Raw genomic sequence first — 26,754 nt, 5'->3', positions numbered from 1 at the left:
CCCCCCCCTCCTAGGCTCCGCAATGCCCGCTGACCCCAAATCCACCCCGCTGCTTTGTGCTGCAGATGTGGGTCCGCTTTTAATTGCCGTCTGAACGCGGAGCTCTGCTGATCGGGGGATGCTGGCAGGGCAGTAGGGCGCTGCCACCACGGGGTGAGGTGGCACCGAGCTGACAGCGCAGGACACTCACCCGACCCCAGCCCTACTGCTGCTGCTCCTCCTCCCCCCCAAGCCCCAAAATGATTTGGGCAGCTGACGACCCGCGGAGGCGATGGGAGATTGGGATGGGAAGGTGTTGCAGTGCCGGGGTTAATTAGTATTGGCAGGAGTCATTAGCCCAGGGCTTTGGGAACACCCCCTGCACACAGGTACATGCTGAGAGCCCAGAGCAAAGTAAAACACCTGCAGTAAGCAGGCAGTGGGTGGGGAAGGGGGGAAATTTCTCTGCATCCCCTTCAGCACCTTTGGGCTTGACCTGCATCCCACCAAGAAGTGAGGGGTGATGCAGGAAGAACCCCATCCTAATCTTGGGATGGGTGTGAGCCCAAATCCTGTATCCTGGGTGGGTTTGGGGCTCCCCCAGCATTCAGCTAATGCTGCTTGCTCCTCTTCTACCAGCCTACACAGGAGCCCACCAAGCAGGGTGACTGAGGACCAGCAGTAACTTAAGGCATCTGTGGGGTGGCTGAGCTTTTACCTCGGGTTTCATTCCCTCCCCTTTCCCAGGTCTGGATCCCCTACACCCAGCAGTAACCCACAGCTATGGGGGTTAAGACGATGCTGCCCAGCCATGAGCTGGGCTTCTATGCTCTCGTTGTGACCTGTGCCGTGCTGTACAGTGGCAGCGGTATCTTTGAGGCATCCAGAGGTAAATATCCCTCATTGTGTCCTTCCTCTCCTTCCTTATCAACATCATAGCTTTAATTTGTTTGGTGGATAGTAACTTGGGAGTCCTTTAGAGTGGATCCAAAGGGATTTAATACCCACTGCTTTCAGCCTTGTTGCCCACATGGCCCCATTCCTATGGCTCTCCAGCTGTTGCCCTGAGCATGCCACCAGCATCACACGGATTCACTTCCCAATGGTTCTTTTGCCTAGAAGTAGAAAGAAACACCTGAAAAATGCACCCCTCCAAGTGGGAACTCATGCAGGAATGGTTGACGTTCCTGACTCCCAGTTTTCCATTAGAAATGGGAACTTTCAGGATGGGGCTGAGGGTGTTTGGGCCCCCATGACTCATCTTCGTGGTGAGGAAGGTTCCTTGCCTTGCCAAAACGTAGCTCCCTCTTTGCTTTTATCATAGAATCACTATGGTTGGAAAGATCACTGAGATCCCCAATCCCACCCCACCCCACCATGCCCGTTATGGCCCTCAGTGCCACATCCCCACACCTCCAGGTGCAGTGACACCATCACGGCCCTGGGCAGCCTGTGCCACTGCAGCACCACTCCTACAGGAATTAATTGTTCCTGTTATTCAACCTGAACCCTTCTCCCCAGAAATTTGCAGCCTGGTCTAGTGGTTGGTGACCCTACCTGTGGCAGGGAGGTTGAAAGTGGATGATCATTAAGGCCTTTTCAACCCAGGCCATTCTATGATTCTATGGTAACTCTTGTTCTTCTGCAGACAGCATGAACAGAAAAGCCTTTCGGGATGGCATCAAGCCAGGCTGGCACTACTTTGGCAGGAAAATGGTAAGAGGAGGAAGCAGAGCTCTTGTTCTGCTATGGACACTTTTGAAAAATCCTCGTGTATTTTGTCCCCTAAGAAAGGAGTGGATGTTGTCAGGGAAATGGTAGCCCTGCAGCACGGAGGATGCTCTGATTTGGATTTGTCTCTTCCCAGGCTTTATGACAAAGCTAAAGTTCTTGTCAGCCCTTGGGTGGAAATTGGGAAGAAAGGGCTCTCAAATGCATGTGCTTTCCTCTTGAAATGGGCAGTGGGGTGGGGACATAGAGCCTGGGGACCATTAAGCAGCCTGCTGCTCCCACAGGACGTAGCCGACTTCGAGTGGATGATGTGGTTCACCTCCTTCAGGAACGTCATCATCTTCACCCTCTCAGGACACGTCCTCTTTGCCAAGGTGTGCTCCATGACAGTGCCACAGGTGAGTCAGGGCTGGGTTAAAAGCAGTGGGTTTACCTGGTATCCATTGGGCGGGCATGGATGGGATGCTGCAGGGCAGTTTGGAGGAGGGAGGGCTGAGGGCTGCCACCCTTCTGATGGTTTCCCCTCGCAGCACCGGGCCGTGGTATATATGCTGTATGGGATGCTGGCTGTGCTGGGCAGCATGGGGCTCGCCTACCTGATGATCATCCTTTCCCACTGCCTCATCCTCTACTCCGTGGCGCTGGCCAAGCAGAAGTGGCTCTGCTATGTGGCTGGGCTCTGCTGCCTCGCCTCTATCAAGCTGGAGCCCTTCAGCTCCTGGCAGGTAGGTGCCATCCTGAGCCTCCCCTCTGCCTCCCATCCCTCTCCTTGGGTTTACTTCCTTGGGTGTTCCCAGACCCCTACTCCTTTTCCTTGACCTGTGTCAGCTCCTTAGGGTTTGAGAGCAGGGCAGCATTGTGGCACTGAGCTCAGGAGCAGTCCCCTGGGGGCTGTGTCACATACTGGTGGTTTCCATCTTGCTGCTTAGACAGCAGTTTGTCAGATGACACCAAGCAAGGAATTTTCTTCCCCCATACCTCAGTTTCCCCACCTGCCATGCAGCGCTGGGATGGGTGCCTACCTGTACAGTTGAAGGCTTTCTCTCACTGGTGGGTGGGGAGAAGCCCAGGGAGAACCTTATAAAGTCATGCAGTCCCTCTGAAGGGCAGTACTGCCAATCCCTGCCCATCATCACTTCCTGAAATGTGCTCCTGCCTCTCCACTGGGCTTCCACCGCTTCCCTCCTCCCTCTGGGGGAGGAGGAGGCTTTGTCCCTCTGCCCTGGGACAAAGTGACATTCCCATCCCAGATCACAAACACATCTTCACCAAGTGACTGTGGACTGTGTTGGCTAAGAGGACCTCCCACTCCTCTGGGATGTAGGAGCCAGAACGAAAATGGAGCCCTGGCTTGACCCTCCAACAGCAATGCTCATTAGCTGCAGGGATAATTGCCGGAGAGTAATTAGGGGCTTTGCCAACTGCCCCAAATGTGGATGTTTTCTGCAAGATGAGGGAGAACCGAAGTGATGCCGCGTGCCTGGTGGTAACTGTCCATTTCTCACCCAGAGCGGGTTTGTAACAGGAGCTTTTGATCTTCAAGATGTCCTTTTCTATGGAGGAAGTGGCTTCACCATCATGCGCTGCATGAGCTTCGCGCTCGAGAGCTCCGAGAGGAAGGAGGGCATTTTCTCCATCTTCGACCTCCTCAAGTACAACTTCTACCTTCCCTTCTTCTTCTTCGGGCCTGTCATGACGTTTGACCAGTTTCACACCCAGGTGAGTGTCCCTATGGCCTCTTGAGTTGATCTGCGTGAACTGAAGGTCTACAAATCCCCACTGTTGGCCACAGTGAAGGCGTAAGCAGTCATAGAGGTCATGTAGGCCATGGACACAGACCAGGCTGCACAATGGAGCTGTGTGTTTTGGTGAGGGGCGAAAACTGAAGGGATTTTCATCTTCTCTTTTGGGTTTTTGGCCATTTCTCCTCACCAACACAGAAAGGAGGACACTGTCATGGTGAATGTGCCATGTTGGGATTGAGGGCAGGAAGGCTCATCTCGTTCCCTTGCTTGTTGGGCACTTGTGCTGCTGTGTTTTGGCAGCCTCTGTCCTGATGCTTCCTCTGATCCAGATGACCAAACTTGGACATCTCATATACTGCACACAACCAAGGGAGCTTTGTGAAGGGCAGACTCCAAACAGCAGACCCCTGGGCTGTCGCATCTGGGTTCTTTCACATTCAAAGATCGAGCAACTGCTTTTCCAGTCCTGGGATCCTTCGACCCCAGTGACCAGCCTTGGTCCCAAGTCTTACCCAAATAAGCTGGTATGGCTTGCTGATGTGCCAGGAAGCCCAGCTAATGATTACTGTCCACGCTGCTGCTTCCTTTCAGAGAATGAATAATTCCAATAATTTTGGGGCTCTGACATCTGGATGCAAGAACATTTCAGACATTCTTTCATGAATTCAGAAGAGAACACAGCCCAGGCTATGTTTCTGTGTTTCTTCTAATGATGCTGTCAGGTGTAAATAAATCAGGTCACTGGACTCGTGGTGCCTGCAAGACACGAGCTCCCATCACCATACAGGTGATGTGAGTGGGTCTTTGTTTCCTGCTCCTTCCACATTATCCCAGATAGGGGTGTTTGTAGCCACTTAATGAGCAATCCCCTCCTCTGCTGCGTAAAACCCTGTCCCCAAAGGCACGGTGAGAGAGTCCAGCCCCTTTCCCACCCCACAGACCGGGGACCTGCCTTGGCCTGGACACCACTGCCACCTCCTGGCGAGGTGCCACCCTGCACTGCTGGCCCTGCGGCTAATTGTAGAGCTAGTTCCTAATTGCCCAGTAGTAATTATAAAGGCGGATAGATTGAGTCCTTTCTCCAGATGGGATGTATGGCCTCGTTAGGGGATGGATCTCCTTGGCTCCTAATGGTGCTGTGTCCTGGAGGGGCCCTTTCACCCTGCATCCCCCATGGGTAGTGGGACTGTGGAATCACAGTATCATTCAGGTTGGAAAACACCTCTGATATCCCAAAGTCCAATCCCAGCCCACTGATCACATCCCTCATCTCCACTGTTCTTCAGCACCTTCAGCAATGTTGACCTCACCACCTCCCTGGGCAGCTGTGCCACTGCATTGCCACTCTTTCAGAGAAGAAGTTTTTCCTACTATTCAACCACGGCTTGGCCAATCCTTCTCAGGCTGTCTCTCTTACTGAGAGGAGGGAAACAAACTCACTTCTGTGGGGGCTGGAAGTGCTGGGGACAGAGACCCGATCCCCATGTCCTCTCCTGCTTTCTTCTCCGTCTCAGCAGCCTCTTTGTGTCCTTAAAGTGCTTGGCATACAACAGACAGGATAAAATCTGTCAGAGGCTTTAATTCTCAGGAATCATCTGGTTCTGACGGCAGGGCTGGTGCGGCAGCGTGCAGATTGCTTTGAGAGAACTCCCACCTCCCACTGGGAATAAAGGGAAAGTCATAAACATAAGAGGATTTTAAATACAGCAGCAATTCTTACAGCAGTGCAGGGAAGCGAGGCCATCAGTCTGCCCAGTGTAATCCCAACTGCTCGCTCTGATGATTTCTGTATTACAACATCCAGAGAAATGGCAGCTCCCAGAGGCCGTGTCCTCACAGGGTGCTGCAGAGAGGAAAGCCCCACTGAGAGCTCCCAAATGCCCCTTGTGCATCTGTCTGTCTCCCTTACAACAGATATCTACAGCAGAAGTTCCAGGGCTCATCAACCATCCTCCTGATCCTCCTCCTCCTCCCAGATGAGCCCAGCCCAAATGCCCACCTGTCCTGGGCAGGGCTCCTGGCTGGGACAAGCACGTGGATGCCTGTTCTTACAAGTTGTGGCATCTTGTAGATGGGATGGCTATGAGCCCAGAACAAGGAAGTTGTGAAAATGTTTAGGTTTAATTGGATATTGCAGATTACAGCTAGAAGCGTAGGCAAGGAAGACAAGGAAATGGCAAGGAAGACAAGGAAATGGTATCTCAAACTATCAGAGGAAGAACCTGATACATTAAATAGGCCCATGAAGGACTGATTAGGCAGGTTTTGGGAAAAACTACCCAAAGAAATTGCTGTAGCACATATAATGGGACATCAAAAAAAGGAGATTCTTTGGGAGCATGGAGAAGTAGAGCAGCTGATGACAAAGTGAAGGAGGCTGCTTTACAGTCACAAAAAGCAATGAAACTGTCTCAGGTGCCTGAAATAAAGCCTCACTGCATCCTGTATTGAGCTCTGCCTCAGCAGCTCATTGTGAACAGCAAACCTGCAGCCACTGTGTAAGAAAGTGGAGTAAAGGCTTATGCCTTAGTGCTAGAAGATCTCTACTGCAAAAAAGGCTATCTAACACTCACACTTAGTGACCTATGCAAAGGTCAGCCTTAAGCTAAATTGATTTCTTGAGAATGTCCCCAAGGAGAGATCCTAAACTCTATCTCATTGGTTGTTATGGTGTTCACCCCATTGAGGACATTTCCTCTTCTTGGGTCTTCTTTAAGCAATGGGAATTCGGACAGTGTATGTCATGGTGTGATTCCTAAAGGAGTCCCTTAATTCCTAAGTTGAGTCCCTGTTTGGACCCTGAATGTTTCTCCAGTCTTGCTTCCCACCTTGCCCCCCAGCTCAGCCCTTCCTGCTTTGCCATCCTGGCAGGTGAGCACCCGAGATCTGCATCGCAAAGATGATGAGATGAGGAACATTCGGGTCCATGCCCTCCTCCATGTGGGGGCCATCATTGCTGTGGACATCTTCTTCCACTTCTTCTACATCCTCACCCTCCCCTCCGACCTGAAGTTCGTGAACCGCCTCTCAGACTGGGCCTTGGGTGAGTGGTCTTGGGGACGTGCTCACCTTTCTGCTTAGCTTCAAGGCAGTGGTGGGTGATTCAGACCCCCATCCTACTCCATTGGGAAGCCTCAGCAGCGCCTGTGTTGGACATATTTGAGTAGAGTCTTTCTTCCCACTGAGCTCCCTGTCATTCCTATTGTATGGACTGAAAGGGAGACAAGGTCTGAGGAAACCTGATCTCTATTTAAATTTGGCTATGCTGTGGGCAGGTCTGAACCAGGGTCTTCTAGAAGCCAAACTCCCAGGATGAGTAGTGGTAGCACACTGGCATTCAGCTGGCAGCTGGATAGAAGACTTCAGTCTCCCAAGTGAATGTCCAATGGCAGAATTTGAGATGCCACAGGGTATGTGACACCCACACTAGCCTAGAGCAGCCCCATGTCATATGGAGTGGCATCTGGAGGCCAGGAGGAAATCCTAATGCAGTTACGATGGCTACAACATTGATTTAGGGTGTCCTAAGAGACCAGGAAGGCCTGATCAAGCATATGTGTTACTCCAGATGGAGCTGTGCAGGCTGACCACATCAGCCAGGTCTGCCTCATCCACAGTGGGAGATGAGGTGTGACTGGGTGCTCAGGTGACACTGTGACCCTCAGAATAAAATCCTCTTCGTCCTTTTGACTCCTGTTTTTGCTCCAGCCGGCTTGGCCTACTCCAATTTGGTGTACGACTGGGTCAAAGCTGCTGTCATGTTTGGGGTCATCAACACCATTGCCAGACTGGACCACTTGGACCCACCCCAGCCCCCAAAATGCATCACCATGCTCTACGTCTTTGCAGAAACGTGAGTATGTTGCTGATGGAAGGCAGCATGTTTGACCTTAAAAATAATATGCATGGAGATGAGGAGGTCTGAGCTGTGCTTCTGAGCAGCCAGCCAATAGGTTGGCTGTACTGAAATTATAGACTAGACTTGGTCATAGCCCAAGGAAATATTCCTGGGCAGGGAACAATGGTAAGGAGGGAGGCTAGTGGGATCACACAGTAGCAGGACTTATTCTAGGAAAGAGCATGGGGAACTACTGTGAATGAGGTTCAAAGTAAACCTTGTTGGGGGACCAGGCACCCTCTATGGTTGGAAAGGTGTCATTAGCTCACGTGTTCTAATGTGCTGTTTGCCATCTGTATTGTAGGCATTTTGACAGAGGGATCAACGACTGGCTGTGCAAGTAAGTGCCTACTCAACCACCTCTTGTCTATTTTGGGGTCTTCTCTTTCATCATGCACTCCAGATTGACATGTTTGTGAGAAGCATGTCTTGGGCAAATGTGGAAGAAGGGGTTTTCCTTGACTATGGGGAGCACTAATCACTTTCATTGACCATTAGGTATGTGTACGACCACATTGGAGAGAACCACGACAACGTCATAAAGGAGCTCATGGCCACCATTGCCACGTTTGCTGTCACCACTCTGTGGTTGGGACCCTGTGAGATTGTTTTCATCTGGTCTGTCTTCAATTGCTTTGGCCTCAACTTTGAGCTCTGGGTGCAGAAATTCTTCCAGTGGGAGCCCCTCTCCAAACTGGAGGTGAGCAGATGCTCTGTGAGCAGGTGGGGGGACAACGGCGGGCCAGGGGACAAACTCTGCTCCTGGAAACACTTATGACTGCAGGGAGCTCACATTTCTTTAGACAAATGAAATCCATTCAGCTGAGACTGAAGAGCAACGTCTCCAATGATGTCATGCAGCTCCATGTCCAGGCTTCCTACAGTACTTTCCTATCAGCACTATGTTCAGGTACTGCCCAGAGAGCTGCGGATGCCCCATCCCTGGATGTGCTCAAGCCCAGATTGGATGGGGCTTTGAGCAGCATGATCTGGTGGGGGGCACCATGGCAGAGGATGGGAGCTCAGTGGTCTTTAAGATCCCTTCCAACATAAGCTATTCTTTGGTCCTGTGATACCAGCACAACTATGCAAGAAGACCTTGAATTTCCTGCATGGTGTCACTCACCTAGAGCAAATCCCCCCCACCCCTATGATGCTTCATAGGAAATTTGGGCAGAGGATGGAGCTTTCAAAGAGAAAAGAAGTGCAGGACTGCAGCTCCAGTGAGGCGCTGAAATAGCACAAATGGATTCCAGAGGTCTGTCCATAGGGAATTTCTTATACATTTCCATGCAGAAATCATTTGCTTTTCTTGTTCTGCGAAACGCTTTGGCATTCTGAGGGCTTTTGATCTGATTTCTGATAAAAGCAAATATTTAGAATGAATTGTTTTCCAACCACTCCAAAGCTCAGTGCCCCATCCTTGTTTGGGACCAAGATGCCTCGGAGACATGGTTGGAAAAAACTCCATTCTGGGAACAATTTTGTTGTTTATTTGTTTTGCCCAGCCCAAAGCCTGAGGTCCTACACAGAGTCAGTAAAGACTCCTTTTAAACAAAAACATGGCAGAGCAATCCTCCTGTTTGCTCTGCTCTTTTTACTTCCAATCAGATTAAGGCACCCTCAGGCAGCGAAATCTCTTTCCCTGCAGCACTGCAACTCTCAGCACTGAGTGGTCTGGGGATGATGCATCATGCTCTTAGAAGACTGCTGTAAACCACTTCTCTGCTCCTGGGGAGCTGGGAGTGCCTGGGATGTAGGGCTAATGATAATCCCAGCAAACAGCAGCATTCATCTGCCTCGAGGCAGCAGATGAAGAGAGGAGTGCCCAGCCATCACAATTAGCATGAAACCATGCGTACCACCCTGATGAATTTTGGCTGCTGTCGGACTAACAGCATCTCCTTGCAGCTCCATTTTCCCTCACTCTATTCTTCTCTCCTACGTAGGCCAAAATGTCAGCGGCCACATCTCGGCGGATTAGGGCTGTTTTTGGGGCAGCAAATTTCTGGGCCATCGTCCTCTACAACATCCTAGCCCTCAACAGTCTGGAGTTTGCACTGCTGGTCACCAAGAGACTCCTCGTGACAGGTAAGGTGCCAGAGGCCTTCCCCACTGAGCAGTCCCTGTCCTGGTGGGCAGATATGGGGTGTGGGCTGCCAAGTCCTCCAGTGTCCAAGGCAGCCTGGCTGATGCCATGTTACATGGCTGCTCCCAGCCACGTCTGTTCTTGTGAAAGATGTGAAAATATGGATCTCTTAGCTCCCATCTGGGTTAATGCCTGGACTAGATGGTCTCATTGGTCTTTTCAATCTTAATGATTCTATGATTCATGCCAGTTCTTTGAGGTATGAGCTGCCTTCGTTTGTGCATTTCCTCATACAGCCTCACGCTGTGACTTGCTGCAATACAGAGGTTGCAGCTGGGGATCTCTCCCAGGTGGGCTGAGTCCCTGGGTGCAGAATGGTCCCCTTACTGGAGAAAAGGATTTACTCGTCCTATTTCATTTCCCTTTTCTTTAGTAGTTCTTTCTGCACCAGCCTGAAGGTGACATGTACAAATCCTTATGCTAGGCTCCTTACGAACAGAATTATCTACATTTTGTTGTTGGCAGATGCTGGTACTATTTTGGAGTCTTCTCAAGCAACTCACTGTATAAATAGCCACCTGGAATCCATGTCCTTCAGCCCCCTTTGGGACAGGTCTGGCTTAGGAAATGGATAATGTGACATGCTGGGCTCTATGTGCCAGAAGTGCCTGCACGCTGAGTTAGCTGGCTTTTGTGGGTGGCATTATTCATTGCAGAGGTCCTCTTTTAGCAGGTACAAAGCCTGTGCCTCTTATCTGCTGTGGATACCCAACTTGTTGTCACAAACGCCCACTGGCCCTTCCTAAGTTGAAGGCATCCTCCCAGCTCTTGTTACTTATCAAGGTGACAAAAACGTGTTCCCACATAGGGATGCAACTAAGCTGAGGTTAACCCTCAGTGTCAGCAGGGTCTAAAGATTCCAGAAGGTTGCAGTGCTGAACAAGGATGAGTGATGGCAGGTTACGAAGCCAACTGCTGAGTCTGAACTCAACAGGCAAAGCAGATCTGGGGGTCAGCGAGAGCTCAAAGCAAAACTCCAGCATGTTCCCACAACATTAACTGTGATCCAGGATGCCCTCATGGCTTTAAGCACTTCTTCGTCTAAAACCCATCCTTGGGGATTTCTCTCCTCCCTCTGTGAAGCTGTTGGTTTGGATCCACAAAGAAAAATAACTGTAGCCATGAACCCGGGGACCTCCCATGCCCACCTGAGGAGCAGAGGTGCCAGAGAAGCGTTGGCCCCATTAGGTAAGCAGCACACCAAGATGACCATGTCTCCCTCCATCTTCCAGGTTTCCCTGTCAGCACCTTGTCCATCTGGTTCATCACATACTGTGGAGTGCAGCTGATCAAAGAGCGTGAACGCATCCTGGCCGTGGAAGAGGAGAAGAGGGACAAACCCAAGGCAGAGTAGAGGAAGATAGCAGTGCGCTTGCCCCAGAGCCTGGACTCCCTTCTGACTGTCTCTACCAGGCCAGCCGCTGTCGGGGGCTCTCCAAGCACTCCTGGCAATCAGACTGCTGTAACTCACCTATAGAGAAGTCATCTGGAAGGCAGATGCCACCCCTTTGCTGCAGGGATCTCCTGTGGCACAGCAGGCATTTTGCACGCTCCCCACACGTGGCGGACCACTGAGATAGGCTCCTGAGACACATCTTTAAGGCTCCATCCTTTTTCTGACCCTTTGGCACCGCGCAGGCTTAGAGATTTCACCCTCTGCTCCCCAAAACACCCGATCCTCCAGCATCTGGCTCTCCCACGGGACCTGCAGCCCAGGTCTCCCATCTCTAGGTCGCTTCCGGCCAAAGCATCACATTTTTCTTTTGCTACAAGAAATGGTCATCATATACCGTAAATGGTTCAACATCTGGGGCTGTGCATTAGGGACTGTGAAATGGCTCAGCACAATGGATGCCTACCAAGAGGCTAATAAATAAATAGAACAGTCTTTTATAGCAAAGGGAAAGAGGTTCAGGAACTGCAGAAGGGAAGAGTAATTGTCTTCCCGCTGCCGTCAGCGGTGCAGACTGATGTCTGTTAGTATCTCAAAACAGGTCCCTTCAGTCCTAAACATCTTGAGAAATGATTTAGTGCCAGCTTCAGGTGTAGTCAGTGGCAACGCAGGGGGCATGCCTGCTTCACAGCCAGAGCACATCACGTGCTGCTCATCTGCAGGGTGGGCATGTGGAAGGAAAAGCACAGCTCACAAAGCTCAGCCCAGACCCAGCTCAGCCCCAAAGGGCCCTTTGCAACCACCCCAATGTGACACATGCCCTGGGACTCGAACCAAGTACCACTCAGTTTTTTTTGCATGACATGGACAAAAGTTGAAGCTCACATTCCTGTCCATGGCCAAGGGCTCAGTAGTCAATTCTTGCCCATCTCCAGCCTCCCAGCCTGACTTTGATGCACACAGCCTAAGCCTGTGCTACACGAGCACACACACATACATACAACCAAAGGAGAAAGGCACCAAATAAAGGGCAGCACTTCGGGGCTGGGTGGTGGAGGGGAAGTGTCTGATAGCCTCCTTGGAGAGGTGGGCTTTGAGGCACTATATGGGAAGTGCACTGAATAAATGACCCCACGGTGCCTTGGGGAGGAGCTGGGTCTGTCACTGGAAATAGATCCAGCTCTCTTGCACTTTACAGCAGCTTTCAGAGGCCTTATGTGTGAATGGTGTCAGTGTGTGGTGAGGGTAGAATGTGGACCACTTTGCAACATGGGTTGAGATGCTTGGTGCTGCTGTGTTCTGGCTTCTCTGCGGATGAAGCAGGAATGGTTCCTTGTCAGCTTTCAGCTCTGCCCAAGTGATTGACAAAGTCCCTGATAAATGTCATTTATTTATGTAGTAAAAAAATTGTTGGACATCTATGGTGCCTACCACTCATCAGTGTTGTGTTGCTATGATTCCAGAGAACCCTGGGAGACATGCTGATCTCCCTGGAACTGAGAGATCCAGGGTCTGTTTGCAATTTTGACATCTAAGGACACTGCTGATTTTAAGAGACCCACTCATCATTATCAGATCAAAGCTGGTGATGTGTGGCTGTAGCTTGATTCGTATTTTGAGTCTACTGCCATGCTGGTACCATTTTATGAGCCTACTGCTGTAAAACTGTTGTCTGCGTAGCTTTGGAGGTAGAAGTCATGTGGGTTTTCTTTGTGGGAGCCTGGCCCCAAAAGTTGGAAGTGCAGTGAGGCATTGTGCCTTGGTTGCACTTCCAGTCACATCCATAGAACTCCTCCAGCTGCCAGGCACACCTTTCTTTAAACAGAGGTTTGCTGCTGGACCTTTGGTAGGTGTCGATCCAGCACCTCAGCTATGACACACTGTGCCCTCTCCTAGTGTAAAATCCAATTTTTCTCCCCCATGCAGGTGTCTGCAGACAGCTGAAGCCTCCCTGAGCTGCAGAGTCCAAGGGCTCTGTCTTTTTGGGCACCCCTAGGTGCACAGGAAGGGAAACAGAGTCACCATCTCCTGGTGCTGGGGAAGATGAGTCACATGGCAAAGCCAATGACTCTGCACTGCCCTCCCAGCCTGGATAGTCTGGGAGAGAAAATAACCCATTCACTAAGGATCTAAATTTACTCAGCAGCTACGTCTAATGGAGCTGTCAGAAGCTAATCTTAGACGCTTGTAGAGCAGTCTGTTACAGAACAGCTCGTGGGAGAAGTTTGCCCACCTTTGCCTGAAAGTCTCCCCTTGGTTATCCCTGCTGTTAGAAGCCCACAGGGGTCCCATGGGTCAGGAGCACCAAAGCACTGCTACCACTGCCACGTCTCAGTGCTCAGCCTTGTGTAGAAGACCCTCAGTTTCAACATACGCCACTGGGGAAAGTATGGAATCCAACCTTGTTATTGCCTGGCTCTGATAGCAAGAAAAGCAACTTTTTACTACAACTACAAATCCAGGTGAGTAGTTCTACACAAGGCACATTTTTCAACCTGACGCAGCTATAATTCTTGCATTCACCTTTCTTGCTCTAAAGTTCTGGATGAGAGGGAGCGATCCTCCTGCACTTCATCCCCTTAGGATGATTTACATACGTTTCCACTCGCTCTCATCCTTAGTGAGGTGACTGTTGCCCACCTGGAGACAACTGACTTCGTCCCTTGGTCACTGGGCACTCATTCATTGTAGTTCTGTTAGACCAGGGTCAGTTGGCTGAGAGCTACTCAGAGTTGCCCAGCTCACAGTTGTGAATGCTGCCGCAGGCCTTCACAAGGATGGCATCCATCTCTGCCAGGGGTAGGAGGCACTGGGAGCAGTTAAGGCTATCTAGGGTAAATTCATGATTGAGGTGAATGGGGAAAGATGGACCTTAGTGGAGTTCTCTCATCTCAGGCAACTGTCCAACTTGGGTGCAGTGAATCAACTCCCAAAGGTGAATCAACTCTCTGTGGCCATAGGGAGCCTAAACACAGCCCTCGGGCCCTGTTTGCTTGGAAATATCTCTGTTTTCCATCAACCCATCAATCTCTAAAGTGATGAGACTTACACACAAAGGGGGATCAGCAGTGAGAAGAGACAGCATCTCGTGACGTGAGCAACATGGAAGGAAATCTGGGATGGCAGCACCCACTGAGCAGCACAGTGAGAAGGAAAGCAAGTCTGGGCTCAAGGAAGATCAAAGACAGAGGAGGATAATTCCAAACCATAATGTGACCGCACTGGGAAAGTGGAACGCTAATACAGAAAGAAGGGAGAGGGGAGGATGGGGCTGTCCAGCCCCAGATATCTGGGAGCAAATGAACATTGCTGATGGATGACCCAGCTGAAAGAGCGGTGCTCATCCTCTGATCGTGTCTCTGATCCTGAACTGATGATGTGAGCTGAAATCAGCACATGATTATAGCCCTGCTGTATTACTGCCTGGGATGCTGCTGGAAGCTCAGCAGTAAGGCTTCATCCAGCATCATCCCCTCCCTCATTACTCAGATAACCATCGTGTCACAAAGCATACTTATCAACACACCCATGCCAGAGCAAGGGGTTATGTGGCTTTAAATACACCAAGAAGAGTGTGGCTAATGGCTTTGCAAAGATCCAATTAATTTGTTAATTAAATCTGTGCCATCTCTGAGTGTCAGAAAGCCCAAAGGGTCCATAATAACAGAGATAAAACAGACTCTTGTAGGAGTTTTACTATAATTACAAATAATCATAGTTGCTCTGCTCACCTATGTCTGCCCAAACCAATTTTCTTCCCTGCGAGCTCCATGGGAAGAGCTGGACCTGGAGCAGCCAGCTGAGGCCTCGTGAGGCTCTGCGATGTCCATGCAGGACGCAGGACCCGACAGAGCCCTTGGCTCTTCTGCAGCCCCTGCTGAAGGCTGGTCATGTTGCCCCACTGTGTCTCCAGGCTTCAGCGTGGGGGTTGAATCCCAGTAGACCTCAGCAGAAGACCCCAAACTCACAAGTAAATACCTGCTCTCAGGTGCCTCAGTCAGTGAGATGAAGCTCGCTGTTGGGGTCTCTGAATTTAGTTCTGCCTCAGATACTTGTGTTTCATTCTCCATCCCCTTCCAGACCCTTGAAAACTGACTATAGAGGAGAAGAAAGGGCAAACCTGCACAGCCCTGGGGACGAGCTGGGCTCAGGGATGCCTCAACACACGGACTCTCCCTTCTTGCATCTTTCCAGCTTTGATTCACGATCCGTTTTTACCACCGCGAAAGATTTAGCAGTTTGGGAATGTTCTGTTTAGCAGCGTCAGAGGTCTCATCCCTGCCATTCATGACCCAGGAGGCAGATTACGGTGTTTGATTCATCTGGAGGACATTTCCCAAGTGCGGTGGAGCTGTCATAGGGTCGCACCCGTCCTTCCATCAGGGGTCGTGGTGACTCATCAGCTGACAGACGGTTCCTGAAGCATCGAGGCTGAAGTACAGCTGTTCCCCCCAGTCCCCTCCCTTCCCCCTTGCCCAGTGTGTCATATTGAAGGGTGATCAGCTTACACATGCTCCAAAATGGATTCCTGAAGCTTTGTAACACGGTGGCTATATATAAAGCCCTGCGCTGGAAGCTGAAGTACACAGACAGCTGCGACAGTAGAGAGTTTCACATTCCCAGTGTGCTGACGGTCTGGAAGAAAGGGAGACCTGCGAGCCCCGCTTTGAGAAAGTTTCTTTACCAAAGGCACACATACAGATATATTTGTAAATAGACACAAAAGAAAGCTTAGGGAAGAAAAGGAGTTCTCACTCTCCACCATGGGTTTGCCTTTTGATCAAGTGGAAGAACTGCGTCTCTACCAGCAAACCCTCCTCCAGGATGGGCTCAAAGACATGTTGGACCACAACAAGTTTCTGGACTGTGTCTTGAAAGTGAAGGGAAAGGAGTTTCCCTGCCATCGGCTGGTGCTGGCAGCTTGCAGCCCCTATTTCCGGGCAATGTTCCTCTCGGACATGGAAGAGAGCAAGAAGAGGGAGGTCAGCTTGGAAGATGTCGATCCAGATGTCATGGGCAAAATCCTCCATTACATCTACACCTCTGAGCTGGAGATCACAGAGCAGAATGTTCAGGACATCTTCTCTGTGGCCAACATGTTCCAGATCCCCTCCATCTTCACTGTCTGCGTGTCTTTCTTGCAGAAGCGCCTTTGCCTCAGCAACTGCTTGGCTATCTTCAGGCTGGGCTTGATGCTGGATTGCGCCCGGCTGGCTGTGGCAGCTCGAGATTTCATCTGCGATCGCTTTGCACTGGTCTCTCGTGATGAGGAATTCTACCAGCTCTCACCCGATGAGCTCATCGCCATCATCTCCAGTGACTCCCTCAACATTGAGAAAGAGGAAAATGTCTTTGAGGTGGTGATGAAGTGGGTGGGCACCAAGGACCAGGAGAGCCGGCAGAAGGCCCTGCCTGTTGTCTTTGAAAGCATTCGCTTCCGCCTCATGCCCAAGGACTACATCAAGGACCACGTGGAGAAGCAGGCTGTGGTGAAGTCCAGCCCAGAGCTGCTCAAGAAATTGCAGATGGTGAAGGATGCCCAGCAAGGCAAATTCACCGTGGTGAAGAAGAAGAAAGTGAAGAAAAGTGATGAAAAGCAAGCAAAAGGCAATGTTGTCAATGGAGCAATAGATGAGGAGGAAGAGACAGAGGAAGATGTGCTTCCAGGGATCTTAAATGACACGATGCGCTTTGGGATGTTCCTCCAGGACCTCATTTTCATGGTGAGCGACAGTGGAGCAGTGGCCTATGATCCCACTGCCAACGAGTGCTATTTTGCCTCCCTGTCTGCTCAAATCCCAAAGAACCACGTCAGTCTGGTGACCAAAGAGAATCAGATCTTCATTGTCGGAGGACTGTACTACAATGAGGACAGCAAAGAGGATCCCATGAGTTCCTACTTCCTACAGGTATTGTACAGTCTTTGCTTCTTTATTTTCTTTGACCAGGAGCACGGTCAGTCTGAATTGATGTTAGCAATATCTATTGTCATGTGATGCTAAAATGAAAGAGGTAAGTGAAGTTGAAACATTTAAGTTGCTTTATTAGAGACTTTCTTGCTGCATTCTTGAAGTACATACCACTAGAAGGGGTTTTTGGTCATTGATGAAGAAGGCTTTAATGGTCCAAATCCTGAACCTGACATCATTTTGGCAAATTCATTTGCTCCAGCCCTGCCTGCCAAAGGGCACACAAACTAGGTTGGAGGCACCAGGTCTTTGCATCCTTTATGTTCTGTGGGCATGAACCCCCAGCAAAACACAGAGATGATTCTGCCAGTTGACAACACAGGGAACAGCAGCACTTATAGCCACAGAGTAAACACTGCAGGAACATGGAACATGTCCCTTCCTACCAATATCATCCTCTTTTCCAATGCTGTTCTTGTCCCTGATTGTGTTCTAGTTCCATCGTGTGCAAGGGAATCTCTGCTGTGGCATTTCTGGGGGATATCTAACAGGAAAAGTGGCTATTCTAACTCAGCAATAACCAAAGCTGTGAGCAGGTTGGGCTGTGAGCAGGCAATCTGAGCCCCAGGCTGGGTTGTAACCCAAGAGCACCTTCCTTATGGGGACCTAACAGGGCACTGCCTTTCCTGCCGACCCTGTAGGAATCCAGTAAATCCTATGTCCTTCCCCCTCTACCCAGAAATCTCCTGGGTAAACAAGTTCCCATGGCTCACATCTGTTTTGGAAGGAAGCGACGGAGTGTTGGAAGGATAAAGCAACACCAGCTCCCATGCTGAGACACAGAAGTTTGATCCTTGCCATGTTGCATGAGTAGGGCTGTGTACCTGTGCCATGTGTGCAGGGAATGTATTTGTCCTCACCTGAAGTGCCAGACTTAGGAGCCTATGCAGCCCACGTGAAATGAGGAGTTAATGGGAAGAGACTGCAGCCTGAGAAAGCAGAATGGAGAGGGAAGGCAGTGGGGAGTGCCTGGGGAATTAGTGCTAGGCACACAACCTTTTGCACTGAAAAGGAGCTTTGACCACAGCAGATACGGGCAACTCCATGCCTAGCTGTGCTCACATTCAGCCTAAACCTATGTCTAAAGATCAGTCCTCCACCTTTTTTGCAGCTGACCAGGCAAGTTAATTCCCTGGGCAGCTGGGAAGGTCTACCATGCCCTGGGCTGCAGCAAACATGTTGAGGGAAGTGATTTATTCCTTTTGATTGAGCACTTGTGAGACTGCATCTGGATGTATGGGAGACCACATCTGTGAGATGGGTGTGGATGTGGACGTCGAGTCCAATATGGGGCTTCTCAGCACATGAAAGACACAGAGGTGCTGGTGTGAGGCCAGAAGAGATCACCAAGATGGTGAGGGCTGGAAGGCTGCACATAGAAAGGACAAGAGGCAATAGCCTCAAGATACACTGAGGGAAATCTCAGTTAGATTCATAGTGGAGGTGGTGCAGCAGTGGAGCAGCAGTCCAGAGAGGTCACAAAACCTTCATCCTGGGGGACATTTCATATCGAACTGTAGAAAGCCCTGGTGACTTTGAGCAGCAGAGTTGGATGGGAGATATCTGGATGCCCATTCAACCTGCTTTCATCATTGCCCTCAGCATGTGTTGCTGTCTGAATAAGGTGTTCTCAGCCTTTTTCAGCTGGAGCTTCGCAAGGATGCAGGCTGGTCCCTGTACAATGAACCCCTGTACAATGCAGCAGCCTCTTACACCTCCTGACTCTGTTTCTGTCCTCCCCAGTTTCTTGTTCCTCCTGCAGTCAGGATTAGTTTACACTTAAGGGCAAGCATCAATATAAATAAGTGCTGATAAATCCCAGAGGCCTTGCAGATTTTGGCAGGAACAGAATGATTCCGTTGACATTCCAGATGGAAAACGGTATCCTCTATTTGTCACTTCTAAGATTTATGCTTTGAAAACAATACTGAACCCATCGAGGAGCAGGAACTCTCCTGGTGACGGTGCTGCTCAGGCCTGCACCATAAATAACACAAACGAGGACCACAGCTCACAAAGGGACAACAATCACAGGCACTCAGCTGAGGCCAAGGCTTTGGAGGCAACTTCTTGGCCCGAGCCCATAGAAAACAGTGCTTCAGGCTGTGCTCCATCACAGCTTCCTCCTGCAGGGTTCCACCAAACGGCTGCTAGAGGTCACTCCGGACTCGACCTGTGATGCTCCTTGCCAAGCTGTCTTAAAAGCGTTGACCCATTTTACAGCTCCCACTGAACACCTTGGTGTCCAAAGTGCCCCCCAGCCCCCATTCTGTCTCATAATATGTCATGACTTTTTATTCTCTGGTGGAGGAATGCCTTGATCCACAGACATCCAAGATTTGGTCATCTGATCTACCTGCATTGCACGTCTCAGTCTCCATGTCTTATCACACACTTTGGTCAGCATTGAAGAGCTCTGGTCTTTGCAGTCTCATCTCTTAAGGTCGGATGTCAGGAGAAAAATATTCTCTGAAGAGTGATAATGCATTGGCACAGGTTGCCAAGGGAGGTGGTGGTGTCACCATCCCTGGAGGTGTCCCAGAACCATTAGAGGTCTGGCACTGAGGGATGTGGTCAGTGGGGATGGTGGGGTGGGTTGGCATTGGTTTTGGTTAGCTTGGATGTCTTTTCCAACCTGAATGATTCTGTTCTGTGATCTCAACTTCGTTGTACACTGTAGATTTTGGGTAGACAGGTGTTGTGTAAAGGGCTTTTGTGCAGACAGAAGCACATGCATTTCATTCACACAGTGAGGTGGTAGGGGACACCAGCATCCTGAAAAGCAGAGGAATAAGCCATTGCTTGATCTTTGCCAGCAGGAAGGAGAACTGGTGGGAGGAGAAAGCATTTTGCTCTTCACTGGCTGAGGTGAGTGAGCTATTTAGCCCAAATTGTAGGCAATACACCGTGACCTCGAGGAGATGGAAAATATCACAATGAAGCACCTAGACAAATGCTGCTTCCAGAGAGGTTCTGGCAAAATCTCTAAGACTGAAGTCCAACATGGAAATCTTTCACCCAAAGATGGCCAAGCTTGTTCCAAGTCAAGGCTTTGCACAGAGTGGAACACGTCCCTGTGACAAGCTGCAAGTGGGAATGGGTGCTGCTCTGAGCCTCTGGATTCTGCAGGAAGACACACACTAATGACCTTGTGTTTCCTTTCAGTATGACCATCTGGACTCAGACTGGCTGGGGATGCCCCCCTTGCCTTCCCCTCGCTGCCTCTTTGGCCTGGGAGAGGCAGAAAACTCCATTTTTGTGGTCGGAGGGAAAGAGCTGAAAGAGGGAGAGCAGACCTTGGATTCAGTGCTGTGCTACGACCGCCTGTAAGTGCCTGGGTGCAGGCGTGGGGCAGGAGGAGGTCAGCAGGGGAAAGTGGGGCAGCTGCTGTGCAAAGTGAATCCGGCTCCCCAGCAACCAACGGAGCGCAGTGACAAGGCTCGAACTCTGCAGCCAGACCCTGGGACTCAGGCTGTGCTGTGGGGCTCTGAGCTGCTCTCTGCAGCAGCATCGCTTGTTGTAATCGAAGCTCCCAAGGTGGAAGTAGAAATGGGGATATTAAATTACAAAGGAGTGATCTTGGCAGATGCTCACGTGGGACCCATCCAGAGGAGAAAGGGGAGGAAAAGCTTTTCCTTCTGCTGCTGCCCGTTGGTTTGAGGTCTCACGGGGCGTGCCTTTGGACAGGAAAGTTTGTTTTGAAAGTATTCAGATGTGGCACTGAATGGCCCACCCTGATGGATATCGGGCATAATATCCAATTATTTTTTGCACAATGGGCTCTGAACCAGGTTATGTCATGAGCTGTATTTAGAGGCACCGTCCTGTTCTGCTCTTGGGAGGCAGAAATATCCAAAGGCTGCTCCTCTCTGCCCTAAAGAGGCAGAGTGGTAGGTGTTAACAAGCCTCTGCTCCATTTATTTTTAGATATATCTGCTTCAAAGACTGTTTTAGAGGCTGTGATTTGAAACCAATTTCATTTCCCCAGAACACGGGGTATTATCTGGGAAGCACTGTGAGTTCTCCTGCCATTTGTGCAGGGGTGGCTTGAGTGTTGGCTGTAAGTTGGCAGAGATATGAGCAACACCACTCCTATTTCTGGTGTAATTTAGGTAAAGAGTTCAACTATAGCAAACCTGGAGGGGACAAAGCGCTGGTCTATGGAAGCAACTGGAGTGGTCAGGCAATTAGGAGGCATTTCCATTCTTAGGTAGAATGAAGTGCAGGTCTTTGGAGGCTGATCCTATATGGTGAGGCACTAGAATGGATTGTCCAGGGAGGCAGTGGTGCCCCGTGCCTGGAGACATTCAAGGTCAGGGGATGGGGCTGTGAGCACCTGATGGAACTGTGGGAATCTGTGCATTGTGGGGATGGGACCTGATGGCCTTTAGGGTTCCCTCCCAGCTCAAACAGTTCTGATTCTATGATTCTCAATGAACCTGAGCTACGTGGACATCAAAACACATCCTGAGAAACTCCAGCCCTATTTGGGCCTATGTGCCTGCCCACTGAGCATAGGTGTTTAGCCTTCCTTTGGGTCTAGGCACCACAAATACATCCAAATTTTAGCTGGCTCCATTTTTGGCCACCCAGCACAAACCAGAAAGAAGTAAAAATAAAGGCATGAGGTGTGCTAAAGCCCCACTTGAGGACAAAGCAGGAGCCTCTGTCATGGAAAAGCTGTGAGTATCCTCTAAGTCTCATTGGATTTCATTTTTTACACAATGCAGAAAAACATTTTTTCCCTTTGTTTTCTTTTTAAGATGAGCATTTCACTTGTTGAGCATTATCCCATTGGAAACTTCATGCTTTTAAGATACTGTGTTTTCTGTTTGTCAGGATCTGCACTGTGCACTGTGGGCCTCACCCAGCAAGCTACAAATCCTTTTTCTTCCCATCTTTCCCTGACCCAGGTCCTTCAAGTGGGGTGAAGCTGATTCCCTTCCCTACGCAGTCTACGGCCACGCAGTGGTATCACACAAGGACCTTGTCTATGTCATTGGAGGCAAAGGAAGTGACAAGTAGGTCAAAAATCAAGAGAAACCTGGAAATCATCTCAATAGAGTGAGCAAAACTTGTTGTAACCCAGCAAAGAAGTCCTGGTCTGGAGGAGTATGACATGCATTCACTCACCTTACACTGCTGTGTTGGGCAACTTTTGTGAGGGTGTTTTGCAGTGTTAGGTTGAGTCAACAGTACTGAAACAGCATCTGAAGGCTGCACACAAGGTCCTGCGAGGCAGTTATGGACTCTTTATCCAGGTGTGCACACACAGCACTGAGCTTTTCAGATTCCTTATCCAAAGCAGTCACATCAGGAACGGATGTGTTGCACACAGAAATGGCGTCCCTGGGCATGGGCAAACATGTGTCAAGCTTGCCTATCCAAGCAAATGCCCCAAGGCCAACACAGAGGGAACTGAAATCCTTTCTAAAGAGCCATGTTCTTCACAACTGGCATCCCCAAACTCCTGCAGAGCAAGGCTGACAATTTACGCTCCCCTTCTCTCTCCTCTTTCTCTAGGAAGTGCCTGAAGAAGATGTGTGTCTACAACCCCAATAAGTTCGAGTGGAAGGAGCTGGCTCCCATGAAAACTGCTCGTTCCTTGTTTGGAGCCACTGTGCACAAAGACAAAATCTATGTGGCAGCTGGCGTGACCGACTCTGGATTGACCAACTCAGTGGAAGTGTACGACATTGCCACCAACAAGTACGTACTGAGCACCTCTGGGCTGTAGTTGCACCAGCTGTAGGTGTACACTAAGAGCTTCCAACCATTCTTGCAGCTCCTCACATCAGTTCCTCCCTTGGGCATCAATGAGGCCTCACTGAGTAGGACATTATGTGGCACGTTGCTTCTGTCATTAGTACCATTTTATTGAGGATCACAGAATCACAATGGCTGGAAAAGACCCTTAAGATCATCCAGTCCAACCATCTCAGGATCATTCCAGGCTCCGATTAAAAGTGGGTCATCAATGAGTTGAGCTGTTGGGTGCTTTGCGAGGCTGTTGTTTCATCTTATCATCTTCACCCAGTGCAAGAAACGTGTTCCCTGAGTTTGGGCTCTGGGATCCAGTCCAGCAATGGGACCTGCTGGTCCATGCTAGGTGTACGTTGCAGCTCATTTACTCACAGAAGATGAAGCAGAGCTATGATGATGAAAACAGATATTTCTAGCACTATGAAATGAATGATCCCATCCCAAACAACATCCCAGGTACACAAATGAGCCTGCCGTGAATTGATTCAGCCACTGATTCCCAGGGTGCTGCTGAGACCCAAGGGTGGGCAGGGTGCCCTAACATGTCCCTCTCTCCACGGCAGGTGGGAGACTTTCCCTGAGTTCCCTCAGGAGCGCAGCTCGGTCAGCCTGGTGAGCCTGTCTGGGGTGCTCTACCTGCTTGGAGGATTTGCCACGGTGGAGACGGAGTCCGGGGAGCTGGTGCCAACAGAGCTGAACGACGTCTGGAGGTGATGACCTTCCCCGGGGCTCTCCATGGGAGATGGGGGATGATACTCAGTAGCAGACACCAGGGAAACAAATAGTTTTGGTCTTTATGCCTTCAGTCTGAGAGAAATGCTGCTACACCAACACGAGGCTGCATGAAGTCTCTGGGAGAGATGTGTGCCCTGTACTGTGCTGGAAGGCACGTTAGGTGGTTCAGTGGTTTCTCCCAGCCTCATATATAGGGAAATAGCAGGGAAAATCTCCTTTCTCCCAAATTGCCATTTTGTTTGGAGATGGTTCCAGACCCCCCCTTTGGCTCAAAGTAGTGTTTGTACAACGAATGCTCTCCTTGAGAAAAGCCAGTGCTTGGGCTGGAAAGCAGATTGTCTTACATGGGAGCAGAGACAGAAAGCACTTTCTGACAGCTGCTCCTGCAGGGCTAGCTCCCATCCCTCGGGTCTGTGGCTGTAGAGCACCCTCAGCAGGCATTTCCTGGCCTTCACCACGGATGTTCCATCTTGGTGGTACCAACCCACCTGCCAGGGTTCCAGCAGCTGCTATTGGCATGTCGTAGCACGGTGCTGCGAAGGTGGGGGGCTCAAAAGGTGGAGAGAGGGGATGCTTTCCTCGCCACAGCTGTCTGTCTGTCTCTCCTCAGATACGACGAAGAGCAGAAGAAGTGGGAAGGGGTCCTCCGTGAGATCCAATATGCCTCTGGTGCCACTTTCCTTCCCGTGCGCCTCAATGTTTTGCGGCTAACGAAGATGTAGCATCATTTCCTTGCTTCAGTGGGCAGGGAGGGATGGGGAGTGGTAGGAGATGTAGTTTCTCTAGATACTGTGCAGGACATTGTGTCTGTGATTGGTACCATTTCACTGAGTCAAATGGGAGAGGGGGAAAATTGACTTGAAGCATTATGGCAACTTGCTGATGCTCAGAAGGTAACTAAAAAAGGATTTTGCTGGGGAAGACAAACAAACATGGAGCAATGCGCTAATCCAGCCTCAATTGGCAGAACAAAGAGATTCCTCTCTTGTTCCGTGTTTTTTCTCCATGTTTTTTCCAATCTTCTCCAGCCATCAGTGGATCTAGAAGGGGGTTCTGAAGGCATTAAGTTTCTCCAGACAAAAGGGTCTCTGATACGTTTCCTCACCTAAGGCAGCCGCAGGTTTTGTGCTACAAAGCACTTCAGAGGGGAAAGGGAGGTAGTGCAGGTCAGATCTGGGGGACTCTGAGGAGTTCCCACGTGGCGAAGGTCATAGAGATGAGAAGGCTGTAAGAAAAAAGGTTTGTGAGCACTGGCAGCAGAAATTCCTTCAACATTACAATGAACAGGAAAAAAAATTAGTTCTTCACCTCCATCCTGACTTTGCCTTGAAGAGATGCAAGGAGGTAAGGGCTGCAAGAGGGGCTACGGCTATGACACTCATCTCCATCCCTTAGGGCTCCTTGTAGTCAATCACAGACTACAACGTCCTCATGTATGGAGAGACAAGTGCTTTTCTTTAGGGAAAGGTTTTATATTTATGCTTTCATTTTTATCGTTACAAACTTTTTTTTTTTAAAGCACTATTCTAATTTGCAGAATTCTTGGAGATCTCAGCAGTGTCTGGCTCAAATAGAGCTTCCTGCTGAGACAAAATGCATTGTGTTCTGTTTTGTTTTGTTTTTTAAGTGATCATGATGATGTTTTCTTAGAAACACGGCTGTACCAGCAGCAGGACAGAGAGGTGTTAGACCAAAAATCTAACGATGTCCATGCTGAGTGACCTGCAGTTCATTTCAGAATAAATCTTGACAATATTTCCCCCCAAAATTTCCTTTCTCTGAATGTTGATGGAGCTGTAAATGGATGTGCACAGCAACCAAATGCAAGGACTGAGAAAAAGCTGTGATGAGAAGCTTGGAGAAATCCAGCCCCACGGGGAGCCCCAGATTTTCCCCCATTTCAGAGCTCGTGTCCTCAAAGCTTTTCTCAGTAGACATAAGAACTAGAAACTTATCTAGGAAGAGAAATACCAGCTGGATGCCTACAGCATCACGTGGTGCAACAAACAGGGGTGATCGTAACGAAAAAGAACAAATACGGATCTTGTAAATGAATGCCCTCAAAGCAGCACAAACTTTATGCTATCAGAAGCTTGGCTGATTCGTCTAGCTCAACACGCAGCCTTGAGAAACTGAAACCAGTTTGGAAGTAAAGACATTTTTCCACGAGTAAAGGAGCCAGAGATTTGTCCTGCCTTCACCGTAAGGATTTTCTAAGAATTACAGGATAATCTCCTTAGAAGACGATTATGTCAGAAGAGCAATGAAACGTTTTCACGAGAAAAATAAATCTGAAGGGACTGGCTGGCAGCTGATAGCATTAAAAAGGAAAAAAAAAAATAAAAAAAATTAAGCAACCAAAATGTTTGAAACAACCAAACATGAAGAAAAAATCTGTGGCCAAACAAACCAATAAATGAATAAATAAATGGCCACCCTCCCTCCAGTTCTGGAGAAATTCCCATGGAAGGCTCCCAGGCCATTATAATGGCTTGTGTCAGAAGTGGAAAGAGCCTGGAATTCAAAAACGAAGTCATGTGTTGCAGGGGTGGGACAACACCTCCCGCCTGGGGCTGGAAACCAGTAGCTCAGCAGTTCTTGCTGGTTGCAGAATGGAAACTTGTTGTTGCTTGGTCCTGAGGGAGGGTTCCTCCCCATGGTTCCTCTCCTCACGGCTCAGCTGCTCCTGGGGGAAACATGGGCCCTTTGATGCCAATGGCGTGGCCCTTTGAAGTCATTGGGAGCATTGCTGTGCTGTGTAATTAGTGAAGTGTGGTCCCTTGATAATGGCTTGAGAAGCAGTGATTAAGCCCAGTCAGCATCCTGGTCCTCACCTTGCGCCTGTCTGCTGGGAGTTTGGTTAATAGGAGCTGAGAACTCCCATGTTGTTCACATCCATCACAAGCTTTAGGAGGTACCACCTTCAGCACAGAGCAAGAGATGATAAAGCAGCAGTTTGAAATCTCCCGTCGTGTAGGCAAAAAGGGCCAACGCCAGCCAGAGCTCGTCCGAGGAAGCCAGCACATGGCCAAGCAAAAGTCTGGCCCAGAGACTGTCCAGCACCTCTCACCAAGAGGCTGTTACAGCCCAAAGACAACCTTCAGTAGACGAATCATCCAACCTTCAGGGAGGCACCACTCCTTGCTGTTGCCCAGCATCTTCCTTGCTGAGATGCACACAACTCCATCAGGACACGTCCCCTGTGGAAATCTCCTCCAGCAATGCTAGCTGAAAGGTTACATCCCAAAGGTGCAGCAGAATCAGCTCTTCTTCCATTGGCTTCCCAGTATCGGCGCCGGCCAGGTTCCCATAACTCCATTTCAAATCAATAAAGATGCTGGGTGCTTTTGGATGGGCTCTTCGGTTTCTCATTTCCCTTCAGAGGTGCTTGG

General features: G+C 49.8%; 2 protein-coding genes across 2 annotated transcripts; both read left to right on the top strand.

The window, feature by feature from the left end:
* Positions 1-777: 777 nt before the first annotated feature.
* HHATL (hedgehog acyltransferase like) lies at positions 778-12,216 on the top strand. The gene is made up of 11 exons (XM_042809267.1): positions 778-868; positions 1,628-1,695; positions 1,995-2,108; positions 2,241-2,435; positions 3,220-3,429; positions 6,327-6,498; positions 7,164-7,308; positions 7,658-7,693; positions 7,852-8,053; positions 9,303-9,444; positions 10,735-12,216. Exons 1-11 carry the CDS (start codon positions 778-780, stop codon positions 10,854-10,856), a joined length of 1,497 nt encoding a protein of 498 aa, XP_042665201.1. The 3' UTR covers positions 10,857-12,216.
* Positions 12,217-15,658: 3,442 nt separating this feature from the next.
* KLHL40 (kelch like family member 40) lies at positions 15,659-24,084 on the top strand. Its single transcript, XM_042809268.1, has 6 exons — positions 15,659-16,804; positions 20,030-20,190; positions 21,778-21,885; positions 22,388-22,573; positions 23,191-23,337; positions 23,973-24,084. The coding sequence occupies exons 1-6, from the start codon at positions 15,659-15,661 to the stop codon at positions 24,082-24,084; spliced, it is 1,860 nt and encodes a 619-aa protein (XP_042665202.1).
* Positions 24,085-26,754: the final 2,670 nt, after the last annotated feature.

This window comes from Centrocercus urophasianus, unplaced genomic scaffold, assembly GCF_019232065.1.
Source record: "Centrocercus urophasianus isolate 14NV4802_14NV808 unplaced genomic scaffold, USGS_Curo_1.0 seq_1143, whole genome shotgun sequence".
Taxonomy (NCBI): Eukaryota; Metazoa; Chordata; class Aves; order Galliformes; family Phasianidae; genus Centrocercus; species Centrocercus urophasianus.
Note: the sequence above shows the minus strand (reverse complement) of the source record. Positions and strands in the feature narration are given on the sequence as shown.